The sequence below is a fragment of the Sturnus vulgaris genome, chromosome W, assembly GCF_052056855.1.
Source record: "Sturnus vulgaris isolate bStuVul1 chromosome W, bStuVul1.hap1, whole genome shotgun sequence".
NCBI lineage: Eukaryota > Metazoa > Chordata > Aves > Passeriformes > Sturnidae > Sturnus > Sturnus vulgaris.
In genome coordinates this window covers 71002598-71027148 of record NC_142282.1, presented here as the reverse complement: position 1 = coordinate 71027148, position 24551 = coordinate 71002598, and the positions used below count along the sequence as shown (strand labels likewise).

The 24551-nt window shown below is 43.8% G+C and overlaps 2 protein-coding genes across 2 annotated transcripts; one reads left to right on the top strand and one right to left on the bottom strand.

The window, feature by feature from the left end:
• Window positions 1-255: 255 nt before the first annotated feature.
• LOC148220382 (uncharacterized) lies at window positions 256-3179 on the top strand. The gene is given in 3 exon segments (XM_088155541.1): window positions 256-411; window positions 413-2055; window positions 3170-3179. Coding segments are annotated over 3 exon segments (1809 nt in total).
• Window positions 3180-3516: 337 nt separating this feature from the next.
• LOC148220381 (endogenous retrovirus group K member 8 Gag polyprotein-like) lies at window positions 3517-15347 on the bottom strand. The gene is made up of 5 exons (XM_088155540.1): window positions 15336-15347; window positions 13888-13957; window positions 11659-12824; window positions 6667-7310; window positions 3517-3520 (listed from the first exon to the last, which is right to left on the bottom strand). The coding sequence occupies exons 1-5, from the start codon at window positions 15345-15347 to the stop codon at window positions 3517-3519; spliced, it is 1896 nt and encodes a 631-aa protein (XP_088011666.1).
• Between the last annotated feature and the right edge of the window lie 9204 nt (window positions 15348-24551).

Here is a 24551-nt window from a genome sequence, read left to right as displayed (position 1 = left end):
TTGTTGCGCTGGGAGGTGTGTTGCCTGTTGAATAAACAGTTCTTTTTTTCCACTTCTCTCCAATTTTTTTTTTTCCTTTTTCCTTTTCCTTTTTCCCGAGGGACCTCATTCAGAGGTTTCCTCCCAAATTTGCCCTAAACCAGGACAAATACTTTTGGCGCCCAAACGCGGGGCTCGAGAAAGTGGAAAAAAAAAACTGTTCTGATTGCATTTTGATTATATTTACTCTGTATTGGGGTAAAGCAGTCAGTAACCATGTTGTTTGAAGTCATAATGTCTGCTGTGTCTGTCGGGGTAGACGCCTTTATGGGTCTCGGGTCCCTAGGCTTTTTTGAGGTTTTTATACCTTTCTGGTCTCTAGGCTTATTTTCTTATCCAGAGATAGCTCCAGTAGTGTCCCTAACGTGCAGTTTTTTTCAGTAGAGGAGCACGAATTAGAATAGCTATTGTGCTGGGCTCAGTCATAATGATTTATAGAAAGTTCATAAAGCTACTGGAGTTTGTTCTAGGCATCTATGGTTTATCGTTTCTTTGTCCTACCCTGCATCCCAGTTCTAATAGCATGTTTTGGGGGTTCATTAGTAATTGCACCCAGTTTGTTAGAGGAGGAGCAGGGGATGAGGCTTTTCAGCCTTTGCTTTCTTTTTTCTCCCTTGAATCTGTTAAGTCAATTTTTGAGGATGTTCAGTTTCCCCTGAATGTCAAGGAAACTGCAGTCCTGGTATTTAATCTAGTAAGCTTCCTCTACACAGTCTGCAGCCTCTCTAGAGTGAGGGCTGAGGTGTCCAGAGGAGCTGATGGGACCCCTGACCCAGGAGTAGGCCCAGGTGTGGAAAATTCTGAGTGGTGTGGGGAATGGGAGAGAATGGGCAGAACCCTGAAGAAATTTTCTGATTCCCCAGCCTGGGAATTTTCACATGAACAAATTCAGAACCCAGAGGAGGTGGGGAAATACCTGGAAGAGAAGTGTCATGATGATTCTAATGAGAAAAGGATCATTGCAATAAGCTGGGCCCTAGCATATGCTTATCGCACACTGCTAGATACTGTAGGGCAGCAGAGAGACGCAGGGGGGCAGGGAGATAAACCAGCCAATACCCCAGTCACTCCGGTTGTAGCTAAACCAGATAGTAAACCTAAGCCACTGGCAGTTGCTGCAGGAAGAAAACACACCAGCAAAACTGATCGGCCAGTGGACAATGATGATGAGGGGGAAGGACCCTCAAGGCAGGCTTCCGATACAAAATCAGAAGTCAGGACAACTGGCACAGGATCAGAAGCCAATATTGAGTCCCTGTCTCTGAAAGACCTTCGTGGCCTGAGAAAGGATTACACCCGACGACCTGATGAATCTATAATTAGTTGGCTGGTCCGTCTCCGGGATGCTGTAGGCGAGGCTACAATTCTGGATGGCTCTGAAGCCAGGCATTTGGGATCTGTGTCACATGATCCAGCTATTGACCAAGGAATGATGAGGGGGGCTAATCCTCAGAGTCTCTGGGCACGGGTCCTGGAAAGTGTGGCACAAAGATACCTGTGTGCAGACGATCTCTATATGCAGCAAACCCAATGGAAGACCATAGAACAAGGGATTCAACGCTTGAGAGAAATGGCAGTGGCAGAGATTGTCTTTTCAGATGACCTAACAACTAGGAATACAGACTTGGTACCATGTACACCTGTGATGTGGCGAAAAATTGTACGACTTGGGCCACAAGAATACTCTTCTGCTTTAGCAATAATGAAGGGGGATGACAGGGAGGAGACCGTGCTCGATATGGCAAAGAAGCTCCGAGCATATGCAGATGCTGTGCATGGCCCAACACATGCCAGAATTGCAGCTGTGGAAACATGTCTGCAGAAATTAGAAGATAGGATGGAGGAGAATCATAAGAGACTCAGGGAGGAGATTAAAGAGGACATTCTCCAAATCTCGGCTATACGGATCAAAGGTTCTGGCCCCAAACATAAACGCTCCCCAGATGGGGAGAGAAGACCCTTCTCACAAGCTGAATTGTGGTCTTTCCTGCGTGATTCTGGAGAAAACATGAAGAAGTGGGATGGAAAATCTACTACTGCTCTGGTAAAACGGGTGCTTGAATTGCAGGACAGCGAGATGCAGAGAGGGAGTTCCACTAAAAGGGAAGCAGCTCCAGTTGCCCGTAGCCAAACTGTCAAGTATGATGATGATGATGATGATGATGATGATATGTCCGATCCCCTTGAAGGAACCTCCAAGACATATGCTCAAGGAAAGAAGAATAACCAGGCTTAGAAGGGCCCTGCCTCTAGCCAGGTAGAGGCTAGGGAAAACCGTGTTTTTTGGACTGTGTGGATTCGTTGGCCTGGCACATCTGAACCACAAAAATATAAGGCCTTGGTTGACTCCGGTTCGCAGTGCACACTAATCCCATCAAGACATGTGGGGACAGAATCTGTTTCTATTGCTGGTATAACAGGGGGATCACAGGATTTTACTTTGGTGGAAGCAGAGGTGAGCCTGACTTAAAATAAATGGAAGAAACACCCTATTGTGACTGGCCCAGGGGCCCCACACATTTTGGGCATAGACTTCCTCCAAAATGGGTATTTCAAAGATCCAAAGGGACTCAGGTGGGCTTTTGGAATAGCTGCTGTAGAGGCAGAGGGCATTAAACGATTGAACACCTTGCCAGGACTATCAGAAAACCCATCTGCAGTAGGACTCCTGAAGGTGAAGGAGCAACAAGTGCCAATTGCCACCTGAACAGTGCACCGCCGGAAGTACCGGACGAATCGAGATGCCGTGGTCCCCATCCACAAGATGATCCGTGAGCTGGAGAGCCAAGGGGTGGTCAGCAAAACCCACTCACCCTTCAACAGCCCCATCTGGCCTGTGCGTAAATCTGAAGGAGAATGGAGATTGACCATAGACTATCGTGCATTAAATGAGGTGACTCCACCGCTGAGCGCTGCTGTGCCAAACATGCTGGAACTCCAATACGAGCTGGAGTCCAAGGCAGCAAAGTGGTATGCCACTATCGATATCGCCAATGCATTTTTCTCCATTCCTCTGGTAGCAGAGTGCAGGCCTCAGTTTGCTTTCACCTGGAGGGGTGTGCAATACACGTGGAACCGACTGCCCCAGGGGTGGAAACAGAGCCCCACCATTTGCCATGGGCTGATCCAGGCTGCATTAGAAAAGGGTGATGCTGCAGAACATCTGCAGTACATCGATGATATCATCGTGTGGGGGAACACAGCATCAGAAGTATTTGAGAAAGGAAAGAAAATCATCCAGATTCCCCTGAAAGCTGGTTTTGCCATCAAGAAAAGCAAAGTCAAAGGACCTGCCCGAGAGATCCAGTTCCTGGGAGTGAAGTGGCAAGATGGACGGCGCCAGATTCCCACTGAGATCATCAATAAGATCATTGCAATGTCTCCACCAACCAGCAAGAAGGAAACACAAGCTTTCCTAGGTGCCATAGGTTTTTGGAGAATGCACATACCTGAGTACAGCCAGATTGTGAGCCCCCTTTACCTGGTTACGCGCAAGAAGAACGATTTCCACTGGGGCCCTGAGCAGCAGCAAGCCTTTGCCCAGATCAAGCAGGAGATCGTTCATGCAGTAGCCCTTGGCCCAGTCAGGACGGGACCAGAGGTGAAGAACGTGCTCTACTCTGCAGCCGGGAACCATGGTCTGTCCTGGAGCCTGTGGCAGAAGGTGCCTGGTGAGACGCGAGGCCGACCACTGGGATTCTGGAGTCGAAGCTACAGAGGGTCCGAGGCCAACTACACTCCAACAGAGAAGGAGATCTTGGCTGCCTATGAAGGGGTCCAAGCTGCCTCAGAGGTGGTTGGCACAGAAACACAACTCCTTCTTGCACCCCGACTGCCAGTGCTGGGCTGGATGTTCAAAGCAAAGGTTTCTCCTACCCACCATGCCACTGACGCCACATGGAGTAAATGGATTGCCCTCATCACACAACGCACCCGTATTGGAAGCCCGAATCGCCCTGGGATTTTCGAGATAATTACCAACTGGCCGGAAGGTGAAAACTTCGGTCTTGCCGACGAAGAGGAATAGGAACAAGTGACCCGGGCCGAAGAAGCCCCACCTTATAACCAACTGCCAGCAGATGAAACACGCTATGCTCTTTTCACTGATGGTTCCTGCCACATCGTGGGGATGAACCGGAAGTGGAAAGTAGCCGTATGGAGCCCCACACGACAGGTTGCACAAGCTACTGAAGGAGAAGGTGGATCAAGTCAACTTGCTGAACTCAAAGCTGTTCAGCTGGCCCTCGACATTGCTGAAAGAGAGAAGTGGCCAAAGCTCTACCTTTACACTGATTCATGGATGGTAGCCAATGCTTTGTGGGGTTGGCTGGAAAGGTGAAAAAGGCTAACTGGCAACATAGGGGAAAACCAATTTGGGCTGCTGACGAGTGGAAAGACATTGCCACTCGGGTAGAAAGGCTACCTGTGAAAGTCCGTCATGTAGATGCCCATGTCCCCAAAAGTATAGCTAATGAGGAGCATCAAAACAACAAACAGGTAGATCAGGCGGCACAGATAGAGGTGTCAAAGATAGACCTAGACTGGCAGCACAAGGGAGAGTTGTTCCTGGCTCGATGGCCCCATGATGCCTAAGGCCACCAGGGTAGAGATGCTACCTATAAGTGGGCATGAGACCGAGGGGTGGATCTAACCGTGGACAGTATTTCTCAAGTTATCCATGACTGTGAGACGTGTGCTGCCATCAAGCAGGCCAAGCGGGTGAAGCCCCTCTGGTATGGGGGGCGGTGGTCCAAATATAAGTATGGAGAGGCCTGGCAGATTGACTACATCACACTGCCCCAGACACGCCAAGGTAAACGCTATGTACTGACCATGGTGGAAGCCACCACTGGATGGTTAGAGACCTACCCTGTGCCTCATGCCACTGCTCGGAACACCATCTTGGGCCTTGAGAAACAAGTTTTGTGGAGGCATGGTACCCCTGAGAGAATTGAGTCAGACAATGGGACTCATTTCAAGAATAACCTTATCAACACCTGGGCCAAAGAACATGGAATTGAGTGGGTGTACCATATCCCCTACCATGCACCAGCTGCAGGGAAGGTGGAGAGGTACAATGGACTGTTAAAAACCACTTTGAAAGCATTGGGTGCGGGATCTTTTAAGAATTGGGAGCAGCATTTAGCAAAGGCCGCTTTGTTAGTTAACACCCGAGGTTCCACAAATCGAGCAGGCCCTGCCCAGTCTCAGTCCTTGCATACAGTAGATGGAGGTAAAGTCCCAGTGGTGCATGCCAGGGGTTTGTTAGGGTAGAGAGTTTGGATCAATTCTGCCTCAAATACAGACAAACCCATTCATGGGATTGTTTTTGCTCAAGGACCAGGTTGCACATGGTGGATAATGCAGAAGGATGGGACAACACGATGTGTACCTCAGGGACATCTAATTGTTGGGTGAGAACCATATGTAAATATTACTATTGAATATCACTGTCATTGTCTGTCTATAGCTGTACCTTGCATATATATATGTGTGTATGATAATGATGTATGTGTTTATAGAATTAGTGTGTGTATCAGATATGGTAGTAAGCTGACGATATGGGGATAAGGGGTGGAATGTCTTGGGGTGACTGTATGATGCCTATATCCCCAAATCGTCTGTTCTGTTGGTGTTGAATATTAATTTCTGCAACTTTAAGACTGGTTCCAGGAGTGAAAGGGCAGAGGGGGGAAGAAGAAGTGCAGAGTTTGTTATCAGAGACTGCACTGGCTCCCCCGCATTCCTGCTCTCAGACTGTGTTGTCTGCGGTGGACAGCGAGAGAGAGCTCTCCTTTGCTCTTGGTTAGTTTTTTGGCTAGCTGAGGCAGAGAAGCCCCCTGAATTGTTTTTTTGTTGGGTTTGGGGTTTTTTTCCCATTTTTTTTCTGTTTTCCTGGAACTGTTTGAACCTGCTTTGGACTGAAAACCCAGAAGAGCACCGGGAGCTCACACCTGTGGCCCACTGGGCCTGGCCTGGGCCGCGGCATTCCCCAGCACCAGAGGGACTGAGAGCAGACTGAGTGAGCCGGGCAGCCCACGGAAAGAACTCTTCTAAATCTGCCATCTCCTCGGAACGGCGAGAGGTTTTGCTGTTTGATATTGTTCATTGTTGCGCTGGGAGGTGTGTTGCCTGTTGAATAAACAGTTCTTTTTTTTCCACTTCTCTCCAATTTTTTTTTTCCTTTTCCTTTTTCCCGAGGGACCTCATTCAGAGGTTTCCTCCCAAATTTGCCCTAAACCAGGACACGTATATATGTTAATAGTAATTCTATTGGTTCATCTAAGATCTATCTTTCTACAGTCTAGTTATTGCGTAAGATACTCTTTGAAGTGGACATGGTATGTCAACTAAACAGGATCTTGCTTCCCCAGATGTCTTTTCCTTTGTTCTTGTTTATCTCAACGTTAAAAGTTATGATTTTGTTTTTCTCCTATAGTCACGCCAAGGACACGGTAACCTTGAACAGGCCTTTAACATAACTAAGGTAGTTTTCTATAGACAGGCTGCAGAGCCAGAGCTCCTACTAAGCCGCCAACATCTCCCCCTTTCTTTTCAAAAACAGCATTGGCCATACGTCGAATTTGAAAGGAAAAACCCTGGATGATGCAACGTCCCATACATAACACAGTTACTACAATTAGTACAATAATAATTCCTATCTTAATCATATCTTTTACCCATGCAGAAATCCCAAAAGACATTAACCCGTCATCAAGGGGGTTGTGATTGACAGTAATCTTCTTAGCGTGATCTTGAAGCCATTCTAGCTGCTTATGGATTGAATCACTATGATTGGACAAGTTAAAACAACACATTCCTTCAAAATCTTCACAGCCTTTACTTTGGGCCAACAAAAGGTAATCAATAGCTGCTCTGTTTTGAAGAATAGCTTGTCGGAGACTACTCATATCTTGAGCCATTTGGGACAGAACTTGTGTAGTGACATTGGCCTGTTTAGCTGTCCAGCACGCTAGGTGTTGGATCTCAGTTAGCGCTTGTGCTGTTCCCACTGGGGGTAGAAACGCTGCAAAAAATCGAGCGGTTCTACTCCATAGTTCCACTTCATCATCGCATTTATCATCTAATTCTGAGACTTGTCGTTTTTCCCTTCTATTTTTGGAAATGTTCCAGGCAATCAAATGATTATAAGAGGGTAGCATTAAAGATAACTTGCCAAGGTAAAAAGGACCCCCATAAGCATGATGAGGTATTCCTTGCCAGGCTCTATCTCCACAGATTAAATATAGGCCTTGAGGTAGGGAAAGGGGCTTAGAAATGTCCAAGTGAATATGACCAGAACCCCACCCATAGGGGGATGATCCACAATGTTCACTACTATTGTAAAACTTACGAGGGGTTAGCCAGACTTGTTTTTTAGATTCGTTAATGTTCCAACTAGTCTGCCCAAAATACACACATCCTGAGTGATTTGCTTTTCATCTGTCTAGTAAATTTAATTCTTGAGGATCCCATGGCAGGGTTGTATTTAGAGATTTGATTATTTTTGCCAGGCAGTGACTGTTGTTTTTTACTTCTGAGCAATTGATAGGGGGGGCTATAGTGATTTCTTGTAGTTGTACCGGTGACCGAATGAGGCAAGTTTTAAATGGGTCAGTGGCTGCACTAAGATGTAAACAAAAATTTGTGTTACCAGTTTTGTTGGCCCAAGCGATCCAGAAGTTCTCTTGAGGGAGGTTGATTGATTGCGAAAAGCACTGGGTAAGAGTCAAACATAGTGTTAGTAGCTTAATTAGCATCATTATTGCTATGGATTTTGCAAGCAACAGTATATTGGCTAGATATAATAATAGTACACCAAGCAGTCTCAACTAGCTTTGTATAATTTAAAATATACCACGCATGCAATGCTAAATTCCTTTCTTCTATTGATTCAAATAAGCTTATAGCTTCACTAACAGTTAAATCAGGCAGTTTTAACCACTTTGTAAGTGATTCTAAAGGTCTTACTGATTGGCGTTCCTGACATTCATTACATCCCAAAAAGCAAGTATAAATATCACTGGAGTTATACTCCCTTTTACAATTTCCACATAAGAAAGTTCCTAATTTCCATACTACACAACCGCAATGAGGAAATAATACTTCTTGTATTCTAGACCTAAGATATTTCTGTACTAGTCTACGCAAATCAATCACATCTGGAAAGTCTGGGATATTAGGGTATGTTCTTATTGGTTCCTTGAGAATAATGATTAGGATCGGGATGAGATCTTCCACTCTATTCATCCACCGTTGAATTTGGCTCCGTGTCTTCTCCAGTTTCCTCAATCTTTGATATCCAAGGCTTGACCCACTTGGCTGGGATCCAATTAGGTTTAGCACCTGTTAATACACAAGCATAACCCCGTCCCCATGTCAATAATTGGTGGGGACCAGTCCATTGTTGTGATTGGGCTTCCCATACAGATACTTGTATCTTATGAACAGTCAAAGATTCATCCTTGCAAAAATGTAGTGTAATGGGCAACATTTGGGTTTTTAGCTCAGGGCGTTCCATCCACATTTTCCAATTGTGGACATACAATGTTTTTGCTACGATTTCTTGTGGAGAGAGGGTGACATTCCCCTCCCTTTGTAAAGCAGAGAAAAGGCGTTTAAGGTCTTGATGTTTGCATTCTACAATAGCTTGCCCAGTACTATTGTGAGGTACTCCTGTGACATGGGTAATGTTCCATCTGCGTAGGAACTCACGTGAAGTAGAACTAACATAATTAGGACCGTTATCTGTTTTTATTTGTTGTGGGACACCATGCACTGCAAAAGCTTCTAACCAGTGTCTGCAGGTTGCCTTACTTTTGGCGTTTATCATAGGCGTTGCCCATACTAGTCTGCTACAGGTATCAACAGTGACATGTACATGTTTAAAGCGTCCAAATGATGGCACGATTGTGACATCTGATTGAAACAATATTCTAGGGTGGAGACCACGAGGGTTCACTCCTTGTAACTGGATTGGGGGTAGTTTTGCACAATCAGGACAACATGCTATGATACCTCGTGCCTCTCGTTTTGTTAGATGGAATTCCTTCTGTAGGCTTAATGCTGACTGGTGAAAAAAGGCATGAGAGGCAACGGCAAGGTCAAAATTACTGAGGCCAATGGCTGGTGAGGATACAATTTGGTCAATTTTGGCGTTTCCTTCTGATAAAAACCCTGGTAGATTGAGATGGCTGTGGATATGTGTTGAGAAAAAGGCATGGTGCTTGATATTAATTACATTTACTAGAAGAATGAGTTCATGATAAATTAAGGAGTTTGAGATTTGACCTATTAATGCGTCCTCAGTTCTTTCCAAGATAGAGGCAACATACAAGGAATCGTTAACGAGATTAATTTCTTGAAAGTCAAAGTGTTGAAAAGCTAAGGTTACAGCCTTGAGTTCAAGTAATTGTACTGATCCTTCCAGATGTTGGTAAACTACGACATCCCAGTTGCCATTTTTCCATATTGCATATCCGAACCTTTTGGTCCTTCCACTGGCATCAGTAAAAACAGTGATCGCATTGGGAATTGGCTTAGAGTTTCGCAATGTTTGACCTTTTAGTGGGAGGTCAGTGGAAAACAAGGCATGTGACGGGTAATGATTATCAAGTTCTAAGCCAAGAGTGGCTGTAGTGAATGCATACGATAGTGATTGCCATTCAGTGCAAAGAGACAAATTATTTATGGGCACATAAAGAGAAGATGCATCAACTCCAGTAACAGTACGCACTCATTGGCGTGCTTTCAGAAGTAAGGATCCTAAATGATCAATACGTCTTGTAACAGAGGAAGTGGGGCTACATGCTAAAAACACCCATTCCAATAACAAGAAAGTCTTGAATGATTCCTGCCCAATTATAGCAATTTTTTCAGCAGGGTAGTTAATGATATAAAGGTTTATTGGTATGGTAGGATCAAACCTAAAAGCAGTTGTACAATGCAACTTTTTAGCAATTATTTGCAGTGCTTGTTTCCCTTCTTGGGTTAATTCCCTTTTATCATTAATGTCCTTTGAACCTTGTAACAATTTTCTTAAAGGATCTAAGTCTTGATTTGAAATACCTGCCCATGCACGTATGCTTTGAATGTCTCCTAGAAGCTTTTGCACATCATTGACTGTTTCAATATTTGCATGTAAAGTTACCTTTTGAGGCACTAAGCGAGCTTGTGTTATTTTAAAGCCCAAATAAGACCAAGGGTCGGAGAATTGCACCTTTTTTTTCTGCCACTTTCAATCCCCACTTTTCTAATTCTAGCAATAATTCCTTTTGTTTTAAGTGGGGTAATGGAAATTCACTTGTGACTAAAATGTCATCCATATAATGATATGTTAGAAAATTTGGATTATTAAGTCTCCATTGATGTAAGGCTTGGTCTACAAACCATTGACAAATTGTAGGACTATTTTTCATACCTTGAGGGAGTACCACCCACTCATATCTTTTCATAGATGCACTGTGATTAATGGAGGGCACACTAAATGCAAATCGTTTGGTATCTTCAGGGTGCAACGGAATGCTAAAAAATCAATCTTTGATATCAATAATAAACAGGTGATAGTTTTTTGGTAAACCAGCTGGCGATGGCAAACCTGGTTGCAGAATTCCTAAAGAGTGCATTTGATTATTGACTGCCCTTAAGTCATGTAAAAATCTCCATTTTCCCGACTTTTTTTGTATAACAAAAACGGGGGTATTCCAGGGACTCATAGAAGGTTGTAAATGACCAAAGGCTAATTGTTCTTGTACTAATAAATAGAGATGCTCTAATTTATCTTTAGTGATGGGCCACTGAGCCACCCATAATGGTTGGTCAGATTTCCATGTTAGTTGTATAGTGGGTCGAGCACCTATCGGCTCAGTGGCCTCCCCTGAAAATGTTGGTTGGTTAAAATGACATTCCATTGACTAAGCGTGTCTCTACCAAGGATCCAAAGAGGAGTGTCTAGTACATAAGGTTTTACTACAGCCTTGTTTCCCTCTTTATCAGTAATTTCTACGAATTCCTGACTTTGTAAAGTACGGGTGGTTCCAGCAACTCCTAAGATTTGCTCATTTAAGAGTGTAGTGGGCCACTGCTGAGGCCAAGCAGTTAGTGGTATTATGGTGACATCTGACCCAGTGTCTAGCATCATTGAATGTTCAAGCATCTCGGAATCATCGATATTATCAGAATACAATTTTACAGTTACTTGCCGGGTCGGTCTATCACTAGTCATGACTTGAGCAAAGGCAATTAAGGGTCCGGTACTACCAAAACCACCAGATCTTTGTGAATTAGTAGCTGTTGGAACCTGGGGAAGAAAAGGAACAAGTTGAGCAATTACACTACCTTGTGGAATGAACATTGGTGGGGAAAAGACTTTCACTACTATTCTGATAACACCACTATAATCAGCATCAATTACACCAGGTAAAACGAAAATGCTGTCTAATGTGGCCGACGATCTCCCTAGCAATAATGCGGCCATACCGCCACCTAGTGGACCTTTGGTAGTACTATCGATGACGGTAACAGAATCATCAAAAATAGTCACAGAGTCTCTAGTTACCAAATCGACTCCAGCGCTCCTTTTTGTGGCGGGGAGCATGTTGTAGAGACAGCCATGGCTACTGAGGGGTTCTTTTTGTTTGCAGCGCCCCCCTCGCGGCTCATCTCGCTTCCCGCCAACGGTGTCCCATCCTTTTTAAATTTGGATCGGCATTCATTTGCCTTGTGGCCAAACTTTTCGCATCGGCGGCAAGTGCCGACAAATGATGTAGATGTGAGGTTCGTATTGTTATTTTGTTCTTGTTTTGCCAAACATGAAGGACAATGCTTTCTAATATGCCTGGTATGACGGCTATTATAGCATGTATTGCGAGGGCCTTTGTCCCCGTTCCCTTGCTTGTGTGCTTGAGTAATGGCTGCAGCTAAAGCAGCAGCATGAATTTGAGCTTTGTCCTTTTCAATTTCTAAAGGGGCTCGTGAACATTGTTCAATCATTTGTATTATTGTCATATGAGCTGGTAATGCTGCTAATAATCGCTTGCAGGTGGCATTTGCATTTTGCATAGCTATTTCTTTTACTAAAGTATCTTTCATATCAGGAGGGACATCTGGTGCTACCTCTACTCCTTCTTTAATCCTGTCCACAAAAGACAAAAAGGATTCATCTTCCTTTTGCTGAATATGTAAATAAGGTTGTCGAGGCTTACCTACTTGGGGCAAGTTGTTAAAAGCTTCTAAAGCAGCAGACTTGCTTTGAGCTAAAATGCGAGCCCCTAACATTGCCTGTCTTTGTGGATCGATGAATTGACCATTTCCCATAAGCATATCTAGCGTGGCAAAGCGTAGAGGATCACCTTGCGGCAAATTGACATTATCTAATTGTTTAAGCTCCAATCTTTGTTGCCACTTTGCTAAAAATAACATATAACTAGTAGGTCCTAGTATAAGCTCAAGCATAGCCTTAAGGTCAGCAGGGACGAGTTCTTGATATTTTAGCAATGCTTCTACTTGTCGCCTTACCAAGCGATTATCAACACCGTAGTCCATTACAGATTTTTGAACCCTTGCTATCATTTGCCAGTCTAAGGGCTGCCAAGCATTATTACCACCAGTTCCTCGCACCACTGGAGCTGAGACAAACTGAAAATCTCCCGTCAACTCAGCATTTGTTACCACTCCTTTCCACCTCTTATTCATGTCAAAAGAAGGGTCTTTGGGGATGGAAGTTTTTTCAGGACCTTTCCCTGAGCCTCGCGAGCCTCCCAAGCCTCCGGAGCCTCCCGAGCCTCCTTTGTTCCACCAACGCTGAAAAGAGTCATTAAAGGTAGTTAACAATCCCGTCCCTTCCTTTTCTGTAGAATGAGAAACATTTGTGTTTTCAATTTCGGAAAGCATTATTGGGGGTAAACCTTTAGATGTTAGAAATTGATTTGCAGTAGGCATATCCCACTCCCCCACCTTAACCAAATTGATAATGTTCTGTCGGCGTTGAGATGTAGAAGTATTTGGTGCAGAAAAAGAATTTTCCTCTAAAGTTTTGAGGCCGGAGAGAATGGCGTTATGGGCCTTTTTATATGCTTCCCGAATCGTTTTACTTTTGGAACCCTTATCAAGCCGCTTCATTTCACCTAACAGTTCAAGCATGGTTTCAGTCTGCTTTTGCAGTGTGGACTGTAAATCGTCGGTGTCCATTTCTGTTTCTTCGGGAAGAGGCACAGTCGCTGGGTCGAAAGTGGGAGGTGAGGGCAGATGTAACACGGGGTCAGTATTAGTGGGATTAGCGGGCGCTACGCTCATTGTTACTGGGGGTGCCGTAGGTACCGAGGGCGCAGAGGGTGCCGTAGGTGCCGGGGGTGCAAAGGAAGGCACATTATGAACATCGGTAGGGTCCCAGGGTGGTATTAAATCATCATAGGGGCCACGGGCTGCAGGGGCTGACACGTACGCGGGTGGGACAGTAGCAGACTCTTGGGTGAGTTTACCAGCTACGGCAGTGACCATGGTCTGTGCTGCGAGTTCCAGCTCAATTTCAGCACCCATTTATTCAATTAACATGCGCAGCTGCCGGTACGTAGGAGCTAAGGATTTTACCTCCTTATTCCCAGTTTGTATAGCTTCCCACAAATCTGCCCCGACTTCTTGCCAAGTAGTCTCTTTAAAAACATCTGTAGAGTCTTTTAAAAAACCACGACATTTAGCCCAATACAGTAAATTCACGAGCGAAGACCGAACAACAGTCTCTCCTTTCTTTTAGGCAAGTTTCATTAAGGCATCAACAGTAGCCTTCTCGATAGCTGATACCGTGTTTCCCATCCCGCAAATTTTTTACAGCCGTCTAAGGCTCCGACTCACCGGTCGACAGTGGCCACTCGCGCCTCTCTCGGACGCCCGGTCGCAACCGCTGCGGGAAGTCAACGTTCTCCTAGGCAGCACGCACAGAGACCCAGCACATAAAAGTCCGTCTGTTAAGGACTCTGGCCCCTTCGGATCATCAAGTCGGGGTCAACAAGATTCTGGGGTCTTCATGCCGGAGAACAGGAATCAATAACACGCACTCAATATGAATGCAAAGAGCCGAGTCTTTCTTTTTAACAAAGAGATGATTTTTATATGTTTTCAGTGGTTACTTTGAGTTTGTTACAAAGAGTACGATTGGTTACACAAAAGACGTATATATGTTAATAGTAATTCTATTGGTTCATCTAAGATCTATCTTTCTACAGTCTAGTTATCGCTTAAGATACTCTTTGAAGTGGACAAGGTATATCAACTAAAGAGGATCTTGCTTCCCCAGATGTCTTTTCCTTTGTTCTTGCTTATCTCAACGTCAAAATTTATGATTTTCTTTTTCTCCTATAGTCACGCCAAGGACACGGTAACCTTGAACAGACCTTTAACATAACTAAGGGAGTTTTCTATAGACAGGCTGCAGAGCCAGAGCTCCTACTAGGCCGCCAACAGCGTTGGAATGGTTCCCCATCCAAAAGGAAAGATGTCAAACGCTTCTTTGGAAATATTTTGACTTCTGTGCATTTCTTTCTTTGTAATGAACTAATCTGTAACAAGCCAGGACCAGATTGTGTTCAGTAGAAACTGATCAATGGCAACATTTAGCCTAAAGGTTTTATGAGATTGATCAGGAAGTTCAATTTACATTTAAAGGCACTGTAGTCATATTTAATTTTATTTCTCTCCGTACTTGAGTCTCTTAAACAGGGACCTTCAATTGGACAGGAAATGGACACTGAAGCAAATTGTAATGGATGACGTAATGGCTTAACCGGAAGCATTTTGTGGGAATTGATTTCTTCTAGGTATCCATCAGCCAGCATTTTAGTGTGAAGGAAATCTTCAAACAGGTAAAACAAAAATTCCCGTTGGTTTAAAAGCTGACTGCTATATTAATATTTCACTTTTGAGAAAATTTTCATGACCTTTAAAATTCAGACTATATCAAGTATTGTTTCAGCCTTTGAAGAAAGTGCTTTTGATAGAGATAAGAGAGGGAAACCAAAACATTTCTCAGAGCCGCACTTTGAACTCTGTCCTTGTTACAAACGGCACTTGCGCAAATTCATTTGCCTTTGGAACTGAAAAGGACAAGGTAACAGGTTTATCATTACGGATTTGAGTGTTCCAGGTTCTTTAGATAGTAAGTGATCTATTCAAGATGACCTCTTACTGAAATAGATGCATTTTGAGAAGGGATATGGATTTCTTAGAAGAAAGCAAATCCCTATGTTAAAATGGTGTGGTGGGTGCTTTTTGTTGTTGTTTTGCCTTTAGAACTTTCAAGGCACAATCGACTTCATAGTTCGAGATCCAAATAAGACCACGACATTCCAAACAGGTGTTTCTTTTTGATAGTTTTTCAATCTGTATATCTTTGGATTGCAACCAGTAGAACTGTGCTTGAACTGGAAAGAAGTAGCTGAGGTTTCAGAAGTGGAACATAAGGTGGAACAGTAAGCTGAGAGCATTGTGCAAGGAGAGGAAAGAGGGGAAAATGGTAAGAGTTTCCTGAGTCGGAAGGGACCCCTAGGGATCGTCAAAGTCCAACTCCTGGCCCTGCACAGACACTCCAACAGTCCCACCCTCTGCATCCCTGAGAGCATTGGCCAAACGCTCCTGGATCTCTGGCAGCCTTGGGGCTGTGCCCATTGCCTGGAGAACCTATTCAGTGCCTGACCAGCCTCTGAGGAAAAATGCCTTTCCCTGATAGCCAGCCTAATCGTCCCCTGACACAGGTCCTGGCATTCCCTTGGCTCCTGTCCCTGGTCGCAGAGAGCGGAGAGCAAAGCTGTCCCTGAGCTGCCCTTGAGAGAAGCTGAGAGGTCCCAAGTGAGGTGTGAGCTCCGTGTCCTCTCTGCAGCTGAACCAAATGCCCTCAGCCGCTCTTTGTATGGCTTCCCCTCCAGCCTCTTCACTATCTCTGTGTCCCTCCTTTGGACATTTCTCCAATAGCCTGAGGTCTTTCTGACATTGTGGCATCCAAAATTGCCCCCAGGGCTTGAAGAGAGTGCAGTCCCAGCCCACAGCAGAGCAGGACAATCACCTCTCTCGAGCCAGCGGTGCCACAAGATAGGGACAGTTGTCAAAAATCAGCTGGAGAAACAAATCTAACAGAGAAACAGGTGATCTAGGCACAGGAAATGGAAGAAGCAGAGGAAGAAGAAGATGAGGAGAGGATTCCTTGTAAAAGTGAAGAAAATGAGCATGCAGAACAGGGACTAAGCATTATGCATGTAAGTGAGCAAGAGAATAATTTTGAAAGTGAAGGCAGTTTTATAAATAGGAAGGAGGATTAGGAAGTCTTTTTGCTGAGAATGAATAGAAAGGTATTTTCCGTTTAGTTTGTATATGAAGCGCACAGGGCTCTAGATCATTTTGTGGGAAAATGGAGTGTGTAAAGTTGCCAATCATTTTGGAGCGAATTTGGAGGTTTTTTGGCTCCCAGGTGAATTTTGCGTAGAATTCTGGGGATTTGGGGGTTCCCAGGTGAATTGGGGGGGGGGGGGATTTAGGGAGATCCAGGTGAGTTTGAGGCGTCCCAGATTGATTTTGGGGGAGAATTTGTGGAATTTTGGGGGATCCCGGGTAGCGAGGATTGGGCTTGTGTTGGTTTGAAAGTAAAACCAGTGCAAGACTCCAAGTCAGTAATACGATTTTATAGGAGAAAAGAGAAAAAATAAAATACGTGCAATAATATAGAAGAAAAACCATCAACAAAGTCATAAATACAACCTGTCACCCTGTCAGTCAGGGTGTTAGTAGCAGTCCGTATAAATGGTGGCTGCAGTCCTCCTGGATGACAGATGTGGTTCAGTTGAAGCAGTGCTCCTGTAGAAGGTGCAGTTTTCCTCCAAAGATCCAGCGATGATGTGGAAAAAGGTCCGACTTTCCTCTGGGATCGAGTGGAAAGGACTGCCTTGGTGTTCCAAATGACAGTTTTTATCTAGGTAGGAAATGTTTGGCTCCTCCCCCTGTCTGGAGCGTCTCCCAATGGGATGATGTAATCTTATCAGTCACACAATAGGACTTAATGTCCCATTAACAGAATACATCTTCTGGAGGAAGGATGGTGTTGGGGGTTGAATGCTTCCCTTTTCTTTCTGTGGAATTTCTCCCATTGTTATACTAAGTAATTGCGGCTACACCTTAAAACGACAGATAATGTTCTCTTGTAGGTGCGTGGGTGGAGGGGGAAGGGGGGGAACAGGAAAAGGAAGGGTGGGACGCGGGGTCTGGAGCGGGCGACTCGCTATCGCTTGGCTCTTGGAGTAGGAGTACAGCCCAGGGCTCCGGTATGGCATCTCCCCTGCCATCCCAGCACTGAGATCCACGCTCCTTGCCATTGGACATCGCTCTGCTGCTCTCCCATCTCACCCTACTATCTCCAGACACCCTGCTGAGCATAACGAACGACACCGTGAGGGGGAATCACTTTCCCAGCCTCTCTCACCCCTGGGACGCGGCCGCCATCACTCCAGCCCTCTTCAACTGCACGGGACCTGCCCTGCCCCCACAGCACCGGAAAGTGAGGACAGGGAGACGGCCTGTGGCCAAAAGGGACTGGAGGGGAGCTATACTGTTCTGTTCTGTTGTCATTTTTTATAGCTGTTCTTGTTTTTTCTGCCTTGTTAGATATCAGTAAAGAACTGTTACCCTTATGCCCACATCTCCTGCCTGAAGGCTTCTGATTTGGACCTAAAATAATTAAAAGGGAGGGGGTTGCATTCCGCATCTCAGGAAAGGGGTTCTTGCCTTTCCTTAGCAGATACCTGTCTTTCAAACCAAGACAATAATACAGCATAATATAACATAAGAAGGTGATTTTATACAGAATTATTTAATCATATAATTTCCTTTATCAAGTGTCCATGCTTCACTTCAGAGCTTAGTATTCTGGTTTATGCAAACCCTAATGCTTTTGTGATTAACACGAATCTTTTATCCATTGGAACAATTTCCCCACTTCTCTTTTTTTATCCCATTGATTCGTGTTCTGGTTTCAAATTTTGTCAGTACCTCTTGTACTGCCATTAATTTTGTTGCCTTCTCAGGGTCTATTGGTATTGTAGCAACTTGCATTCCTTGAACCACCGACTGGATTAGTCGAATGAAGCATGGAACAAGACAAGGGATGAACAGTAGTCCTAATAATGCACATGTTAACATAAATCCTAATTTCTTCCACCAAGTTTCCCCCAACAGGTTATTCCACCAATTATCATTAAGCATAGAGTTCCCGGTTTGTACAGGTACATGGGCTATTCGTTTTATTTCTTCTGCAATTTTAGTAATTACTTCACCATTATCATCAATTTCTAAGCAGCATTCAGAATTATTAAACTTTCCACACACTCCCCCTTCTTCAGCTAACAGATAGTCTAGAGCCAGTCGGTTTTGATATACTGCTGCTCTAGTTTGGGTAAGTTGTTTAGCTATCAATTCCATTGCTCGGGCTGTCCGGTTTGAAGTAATTTCTACCACGGCTTGTAGCCTGATAATTCTATTTAGCATATAAATTGGAGTGCGATAGCCCCAGCTCCCATCCTGAGCCCAGGCAGCTGGTCCATAATATTCAATAATTCGTTCTGGGGGCCATTCATCATCCTTCCATATTTGTGTTCCCCCTATGTCTGTGCTCCTTTTATTTCGATACAAAGTTTCATACAAGGGAACTCCTAACACTCTATTACCCTTTTCCTTTGGTAATGTAAAAAACGCAGGCTGGATAATCCCTAGAGTACATGTCCCTCTCCATCTTTTTGGTAGGGTATTATAAGCTTTTTTCCCACAGATCCAAAATATTCCATCTGGGGCTTTCCAGCTTAGTTTAACTCATTCAGGTTGTTGCCAATAGGTCCTTACACTTTTTACTTCTTCATATGGGTTGGCTCTATTTTTATTATACCAGCATAGTCCTGTAAAATTGTTCTTTATACAGTTACCTTTACTTAACTTTCCCCAATATCCTTCTGGAGCTTTGGGCCACCAAGACTGTTTGCTTGCATTTGTAATCAGGATAGTCTTACAGGGGGTGTGCCCCACATATTGGGTAAAGTTAGTTCCCTGACGTGTTATACATACCTCTCCTATTACCTCATGACTTAGAACCCACCCTTCAGGTCTATTGACTCCCCTCGATATTTCCGTTTGATTCCACTGTAACAACTGCTCTGGGCCCAATCCCTCCCCCCTCCATGGCCATTGTTCAGTCATTTGCATTCCTCCACAGATCCAACAGTGAGTTCAGTTCAGTTCAGTTCAGTTCAGTTCAGTTCAGTAGTGATTTCTTTCATTAATGCTACAAATAAACTTTTTCCCAAGGTGGGTAAGTTGTTTTGTTTTCTCATACAAGTTAAAATTTCCCCCACGGTTTGTCTTTGTTCCTTTGAACACCTTAGTTATATTTTTTATCAATTCTTCCTTGTAGTGATCTTGCACTCCTCCCTGAATATCCCCACATACCTTCTTTTGTGAAGCAGAGGCGTGTCTCTCCTACTGGACAACTTTGGTATGCTGATGGAGCCCACCCTCCTTTTCCCAAATTGGTGGCTACCCAGTAACTTCTTCCCATAATAGTGCAAGTTTCTAAGTTGTGTTTATTATAGCAGGCCGAATTGATATGTGTATGGAAGGCAAGGGTGGATACCGTTCGTCTGCCATACTTAATTGTCTGGTAACACTTGGAACAAGCATCAGCACTATTTCCTTTTAGCATCATTAGCAATAGGATGACTCCCATGACCATTTTCATCCCTCTGCCTCCCTCAAGGCCTACGGGGTTGCTGCCAGTAGCCGAGGTTTGTTTGATCTTCTCGGCAGCAGGGAATATGTCCTGGGGTCTCCCACATTGTCTTTCTCTTTTGGTAGTGTTTCTTAATTTTGTCCCAGCTTTTAGCTTTAACAATCCAGTACAAGGTACAGCAGTAACAGCACAGTATACACAACCCTTCTGACACTTTCTTGTCAATGCCTCTGCTCTGGCTCTCTTTTTTTTCCTTATTCCTCCCACCAGTTATGATCATCAATTTCGATTTCTCCTTGTGCTGATAGGGTATTAATACTTTAATAGTTTCCTTACATTCATTTCTTCTACACTGGACACATAATGCGAATGGGGGATACCCACCATAGGAATAACACCACAACAACTCAGTACAATATGGACACCTTTTCTTGATGAACAGGCTACACCCGGGTTTGGGGCAGGTGACTTTCAGTCCTGATTAGGAGACCTTCGAGACAAATTGATCCGATATTGACATCAAGTCTTCCGAATTCGCACTTTGAGGTCTCCAGGCTCAGATGTCACTGTCCAACCTGCAGTAGGAGGGGTTACAGGACCCTTGCCTCTACTCACATGTGTCCATCCCTTTTCAGCTGTCCTCACAGCTGTTTCAGTCGTTGACAGAACTAAATACGGTCCTTCCCATTTTGGAGCTAGATTTTCTTCTTTCCATACTTTCGTTAACACATGTTGTCCTGGCTTAATTTTATGTATGGCAAATCCTAGAGGGACAGTTTGAGCTAAAATCCCCTTCTCTCTTAATTCTTCCAAGTTTTTGCTGATTGTTATTATGTAATTCTGAAGAGAAGGGTCCTGAACTAACGTGGGATCAAGGTGTAAGGCATACCATACCGCATTTCATATGGTGAAATCCCTGTTTTTAAATTTGGCATTGTTCGTATATTAGACAGGGCTAGTGGGAGGCACTTTGTCCATGGCATTTTAGTCTCAATCATTAATTTTGACAGCTGTTGTTTTAATGTTTGATTCATCCTTTCAACCCTCCCAGAACTCTGAGGGTGCCAAGGTGTATGATACTCCCAGCTGATGCCCAGCGCCGAGGTCAGTAACTTAAGCACCTTTGATGTAAAGTGCGTCCCCTGGTATGAGTCTATTGCTCGAACCAGGCCATACCTTGGGATTATGTGTTCCAACAATATTTTGGCTACCACTTGTGATGTGGCCCTAGCTGCAGGGTATGCCTCTACCCAGTGGGTTAATAGGTCTACTCTCACTAGTAAGTATTTCCACCTTCCTATTTTTGGTAATTCTGTAAAATCTACTTGTATTCTTTCAAAGGGACTGTAAGCAGTTTTCCGTCCTCCTGACGGACCTTGTCACATACCTTTTTTATTAATTTTCTGACAAGTTAAACAACCCTGTACGCTCTGCTTTGCAATATCAAAAATGCCGATGCATCCAAAAAAATTTAAAAATTGGTCTGCTAGCGCTCTGGTTCCCCAATGTGTTTGTTGGTGTAATTGTTCAATAATTTGTCTGGCCTGGGTCTTAGGTAAAATTTCCCTGCCATCTGGTAAAACCCATTTGTTCTCATGCTGTTCTGCCTTTAATTTTTTTATCGCTTCTTTTTCCTGAGGAGTAAATAGCTTCTGTAATTCCTGGTTGGGGCTGAGATCTTTAACTGTAGTACTTAATACAGAAACCGGTTTTAGCTCCAATGCTGCTTTTTTTGCTTCTTTGTCAGCCAGATTATTCCCCCTTGTATGGTAGCTTGTTCCTTTTTGGTGCCCTCTTATATGGGCCACAGCAATTTCAGTGGGGCCCCTAAGAGCCTCTAGTATTCTAGCAATTAATTCTTGATGTATCAACCCCCGTCCTTGAGTGTTAATTAACCCCCTTTCTTCCCAAATTTTACCAAATGTGTGGACTATGCCATAGGCATACTTAGAATCCGTATATATCATCCCTTTTTTACCTTCTAAATAAGATAATGCCCTATAAAGAGCAAATAGTTCACAAGCCTGAGCGGACCATGCTGCGTTTAAGGGTCTGGATTCTACTAATTTCAATTCTTCTCCTCCTACTATGGCATATCCCGATTTTCGTTTTCCTTCCACCACTCGAGAAGATCCATCTATAAACAATTTTACTCCATCCTTAAATTCAACTTCTCCCAAGTCGGGTCTAATTTTTGTTTGTAATTCTATAACATCCACACAATCATGTTCTAAATTTTCTCCTGGTTCTCCATATAGGAATTGTGCAGGACTTTGAGCAGTTGTTGTTTTTAGCTCCAAATCTGGGGAAGTGATTAGAATAGCTTCATATTTTAATATTGGGGCATCGGTTAAGCATTTCTCAGCTTTTTGATTCAGAATTCCCCTTACGTTATGAGGGGTGTGGACCACTAGGGGTGCCCCAAAGGTAATTTTTCGGGCTTCTTCAATTAAAAGTGCTGTGGCCACTAGGGCCTGGAGGCATGTGGGCCAACCCCGACTGACAGGGTCGAGCAGTTTAGAATAATATCCCACTGGCTTTCTACTGCCTGCCCATTCCTGGATGAGTACCCCATATGCTGTTTGATCAGAGGTATTTACAAATAACTGAAATGGTCTCTCCAAGTCTGGGAGACTGAGTACAGGGGCTTGAATTAAAGCATGTTTGACCTTTTCAAAACTTTTATCATCCTCTTCTGTCCATTTTAGGCGATTAGTGGTAAGTTTTTCATATAGAAATTTTACTTTCTCACTAAATCCCTCTATCCATTGGCGACAATATCCCAGCAATCCCAAAATTTTCCTCACTTCTTTTTTGGTTTTTGGAGGTCCCAGACTTAATATTCCAGAGATTCTATTAGGATCCAATTTCTTTTTCCCTTTGCTTAGCCAATGTCCCAAATATTTTACTTCTGGTTCTGTGAACTGTAATTTGGCTTTGGATACCTTCAATCCCTGTTGTCCCAAAAAGTTTAAAAGTTTTATAGTCCCATTTCTAGTAGATTTCTCGTCCTTTCCTGCTATTAATAGATCATCTACATATTGTAACAATTTCACCCCATCTGGTGACTCAAAAGACTGCATGAATTCTTCTAGGGCTTGTCCAAAGAGATTAGGGGATTCTGTAAAGCCCTGAGGCAATACTGTCCAAAGCAGTTGTTGTTTCCTGCCCTTATCAGGATCTTCCCATTCAAAGGCAAAGTAATCTCTACTACTTTCTTCTAATGGGCATGCCCAGAAGGCATCTTTTAGATCTATTACACTATACCAAGTGTAGTCAGGGGACAACTGGCTTAAGAGTGTGTAAGGGTTGGCTAGTATGGGAAATTTGGTAACAGTTTGCTGATTTATAGCTCTCAAATCCTGTACCAATCTGTAATTCCCGTCTGTCTTTTTGACAGGCAGAATAGGAGTATTATGTGGGGACATACATGGTTCCAAAGCCCCCTGTTGCAAAAGGTTTTCTATGAGAGGCTTAAGGCCCCGTCTCCCTTCCAGAGATATTGGATATTGACGAACTCGGATAGGCAAATCGGGATCAGTGATTTTCACTTTGATAGGTTTCATTTTTAACTTCCCTATTTCTCCAGGGGTGTACCACACCTCAGGACATATTTGCTCCTCGTCCTTTTGAGTTAAAGCAAAAATTTTAAGCTGACCTTGGGATACTTCAATTTTCAAATCCAATGCTATTATTAAATCCCTCCCCAATAAATTATTTTCTGCCTCTGGCAGTAACAGCAGATCTTTTAATTCAATTTTGGTTTGGGTCTCAATTTGCACATTTTTAATAATAGGGACCCGAAATGGTTCACCTTTTGCTCCAACCACGAGTGCTGTTTCTCTACTAGGTTTACACCCTTTTGGTAGGTGTTTAATTGTGGATTTTTCGGCTCCTGTATCTACTAAAAATTCCACCTCCTCCCCCTGGGGACCAATCTTTAAATTTGTCAAGGGCTCTTTGGATGGTATGGTCCCTAACACATACAGCCCCTGACATCCCTATTCATCTTCCTGGAACATTTTTTCATCCCGTATCCATTCTTTACAATTTTTCTTTATATGACCTTTCTTGTTACAGTAAAAGCAGGTTCGCCTTGGTGAATTATTTCCTGCTTCATTTCCTTGTTTTGGTGGGGGTTTTCGTGGTTTCCCTCCCCCTTTCTGCTGGGTTTCTTTCTGTTTCACGAACTGCAGCTATAAAGATTTTTGCTTTTGCTTTCTGCTTCTCTTCATCCCTCCTTACATAAACTTTTTGTGCTTCTCTTAGCAATTCTTGTAACCCCCGATCTTGCCAATCATCTAGCTTGTCTAATTTCTTTCTAACATCTCCCCATGATCGAGCAACAAATTGGGTTTTGAGGAGTGCCTGACCCACTTGTGTATCAGGGTCGATCCCGGAGTACATTTGGAGATCTTTCCTCAGCCGCTCCAACCAGTCAGTCGGGGATTCATCCTTTTTTTGTTGTTCACTAAAGGCTTTATTAATATTTTGTCCTTTAGGAACTGATTCTCGGATACCTTTAACGAGTATCCATCTTAAGTCCATCATATTCTGGCGATGGACATCATTCTGATTATCCCAGTTAGGATTATTTAATGGCCATTTCTGGTCTCCCCTAGGTCCAGTCTGATGCTCCCAGTCCCATACCCTCATTCCAGCCTGTCTGATCATTTCCCGTTCTTCCGTGGTGAATAGGATACTTAATATAGATTGTAATTCCATCCAAGTATACAAACTTGGTCCGAGGAATTGATCTAGT